A 2973-nucleotide genomic window follows, 5' to 3' on the forward strand; every position below is an offset into this window, starting at 1 on the left:
GACTCCTGTGTTATCAAGTTAACCCATGAGGGGTCCCCTTGTTAGATGCCATCTAACAAAATAGTAGCTCTGAAGAAATTTTTTTTATTTTCTAATTTAGCCTCCTGAATCTTAGCAAGTGCCTCATAGGCTATATAACACGTGTTTTCACTGTGGTTGTGATATGATTCATGCGTAGGCAGTGGGGGGGGAGGGGTGGAAGCGCGCGCCGCATACTCTGTTAGTTGCCATCTCGACACGGGACCATTCACGTTGGCGCATTAGTTAGGCGACATCTATACACGGGACTGATCGCGTTAGCGTTTTGTATGCTTAGTTCGCGTTTCTTATGAACAAAGTTTTTAGTCTTTTTTGTTATTTGAGTGTCTAAGTGAAACATTTTAGCGTAGAATTAATTTCAAGTGTCACTTAGTGTGGTGTTATGCAGTTTAGCATTGGAAAACTTCAAGATGTCGAAGATTCAAGATCATTTTATTCTTAGTTGGATTGAAGAGGATGAAGAGACTTTTCCTAATCTTGGTAGTGATAGTGAACAAGATGCTCCTTCAGAGCATTCACTCCACGATTCGAACACTGAACAGTCTGGTGAAAGTGACGGGGATCTAGAGGATGCAAATGTAAGCTTTACAAATCTGGATGCTCCATCAACGTCTGCTATGGACATAGCGGTGCACGAACCTGTAGCTCAGCCAGTAAGGGAGCCTGGACCTATCCAAGTGCAGAGTAGGAGACAACATCCCGGTCCAGTGTATGTAGGTAAGGATACTTTCACAAAATGGTACATTCATAAATCTGATGCTAGAAGAACGAAAACTTCTCAACAGAATATTATAAAAAAATTGCCAGGTGTAAAAGGCGCTGCTAAGAACAGTAGAACTATCTTTGATTCATGGAAACTTTTCTTCCCAGATCAAATGATTCAGAACATTGTCAACTTTACCAATGACGAGTTGGATGATATCTCCTGGAACTATGCTCGTGACAAACAAGATTGTCCTAATACTAATGTTGATGAATTGCTATCATTTTTTGGGGTTCTTTATATGTTAGGAGTAAAAAAAGGAAACCACCTAAACACTAGTGAAATGTGGGTCAATGATGGAACTGCCCCTGACTTTTTCAAAGCAGTCATGTCTCAAAAAAGATTCCATCAGCTTGTAAGAGCAATCAGATTTGATGACAATAGAACCAGGGAGGAACGTAAAAAAATTGACAACTTGGCTGCATTTAGGGATGTATTCGAAACTTTTGTCAGTTTGTGTAAGGAACACTACACTCCAGGAGAGTACGTTACTATTGATGAGATGCTGGAGGCATTTCGGGGAAGATGTAAGTTCAGACAATACCTGAGCAATAAACCAGACAAGTATGGTATAAAAATTTATGCAATGTCGGACGCTCGAACATTCTATGTGTTGAACATGGAAATTTATCCGGGCAAACAGCCCCCGGGCCCTTATGCGTATGACAACTCAGCAAGTAGCGTGGTTTTGAGACTAATGGAACCTATCGACAGAACAGGAAGGAACATTACGATGGATAATTACTATACCTCTGTTCCCCTTGCCAATGAGTTGTTCATGCATCATAGAACCACTATAGTAGGGACTATAAAAAAAAAATAAGCGAGAGATCCCAGATTCATTTAAAGATGTCAACGGTAGACCAGTAGGCAGCAGCATGTTTGCTTTTGGCTGTGACCCGAATAGAGCCACATTAGTCTCTTATGTCCCGAAAAGAGGGAAAAATGTTTTGATGTTGTCGACATTTCATGATGATGACTCTATTGATCCCGATTCTGAGGCTAACAAACCAGAGGTCATTACTTTTTATAACATGACCAAAGGTGGGATCGATGTTGTAGACAGAAAGAAAAAGGACTACTCTGTAAAACGTATTAGTAACAGGTGGCCTTTGACGATTTTTTGTGGACTCCTGAATCTGGCAACTATAAATGGTCAGATTATCTACAACCTGAATACAAAAGACACCATGCAGAGGAGGACTTTCATAACGAGCCTTGCGAGGGACCTAGTAAAGCCGCATATTCTACATAGAGCTTCTATTCAGACCCTCTCACTCCCGTTGAGGACCAGCATCAGGGCTGTCGCCGGTGTAGAACTTCCTGAGCCAAACCCCCCACCAGGTAGGGATTGATCTTTTTTACCAGTAACTAAAACTGTATACATTTAATATTTTACCGATAAAAACACCTTGGTCTTACAAAAAACTCTAATACTTCTTGATTGTGAACACAATAAATTCTTTGATCCGATCCTACATATAAAAATATATATATATATATATATATATATATATATAATATATATATATGTATATATCTGTTTGTATTTTTTTTCAGTTGTCGAGGGACGAAAACCAAGGTGTCACTACTGCCCTGTCAGGAAAAACAGGTGGTTTACTCCATACAAATGCTCAGCTTGTGAAAGATCCGTATGCAAGGAGCACACTGCCAAAACAAGCTATTGGTGCCACAACTGTGCAGCAGAAGGGAACTAGATCTAAGTTTTTGTTTCTTGTATTAGTTTCCACTTCACATGCATTATTTTTACATTATCAATTTAATTTAGAATGTCTTAAGTAATAAAAAACATTTCCTTAGTAACTGAAAAAAATTATTTCAACCTTCTGCATGTGTAAGTAAATGGGGATAAATTAATAAAATTAAAAAAATCCAATAGTTAGTAATTATTTTTGTTATTAATTTTTTTTAATTGCCTGACACTTGTAAAATACAAATTAACTTATCAGGAAACAGGTACAAATTGCATTATAAGTGCAAGTTAAGATTTAAAAGCAATAGAGAGCAAATAGCAATAAAAAACGCAATGTTAGATGGCAGCTATACAGGTGACCTACTACGTAAGTGGAATATACGGGACTCCTCACGGGTTAACCTTGAAAAAACTCTGTCCTACTAGGTGGTCGTCAAGGTACGACGCTTTACTATCA

At 38.5% G+C, this 2973-nt stretch overlaps 1 protein-coding gene across 1 annotated transcript; it reads left to right on the top strand.

The window, feature by feature from the left end:
- Window positions 1-1680: 1680 nt before the first annotated feature.
- LOC124374452 lies at window positions 1681-2520 on the top strand. The gene is made up of 2 exons (XM_046832662.1): window positions 1681-2146; window positions 2363-2520. The coding sequence occupies exons 1-2, from the start codon at window positions 1681-1683 to the stop codon at window positions 2518-2520; spliced, it is 624 nt and encodes a 207-aa protein (XP_046688618.1).
- The last annotated feature ends 453 nt before the right edge of the window (window positions 2521-2973 follow it).

This window comes from Homalodisca vitripennis, unplaced genomic scaffold (genome assembly GCF_021130785.1).
Source record: "Homalodisca vitripennis isolate AUS2020 unplaced genomic scaffold, UT_GWSS_2.1 ScUCBcl_8556;HRSCAF=16708, whole genome shotgun sequence".
Classification (NCBI taxonomy): domain Eukaryota; kingdom Metazoa; phylum Arthropoda; class Insecta; order Hemiptera; family Cicadellidae; genus Homalodisca; species Homalodisca vitripennis.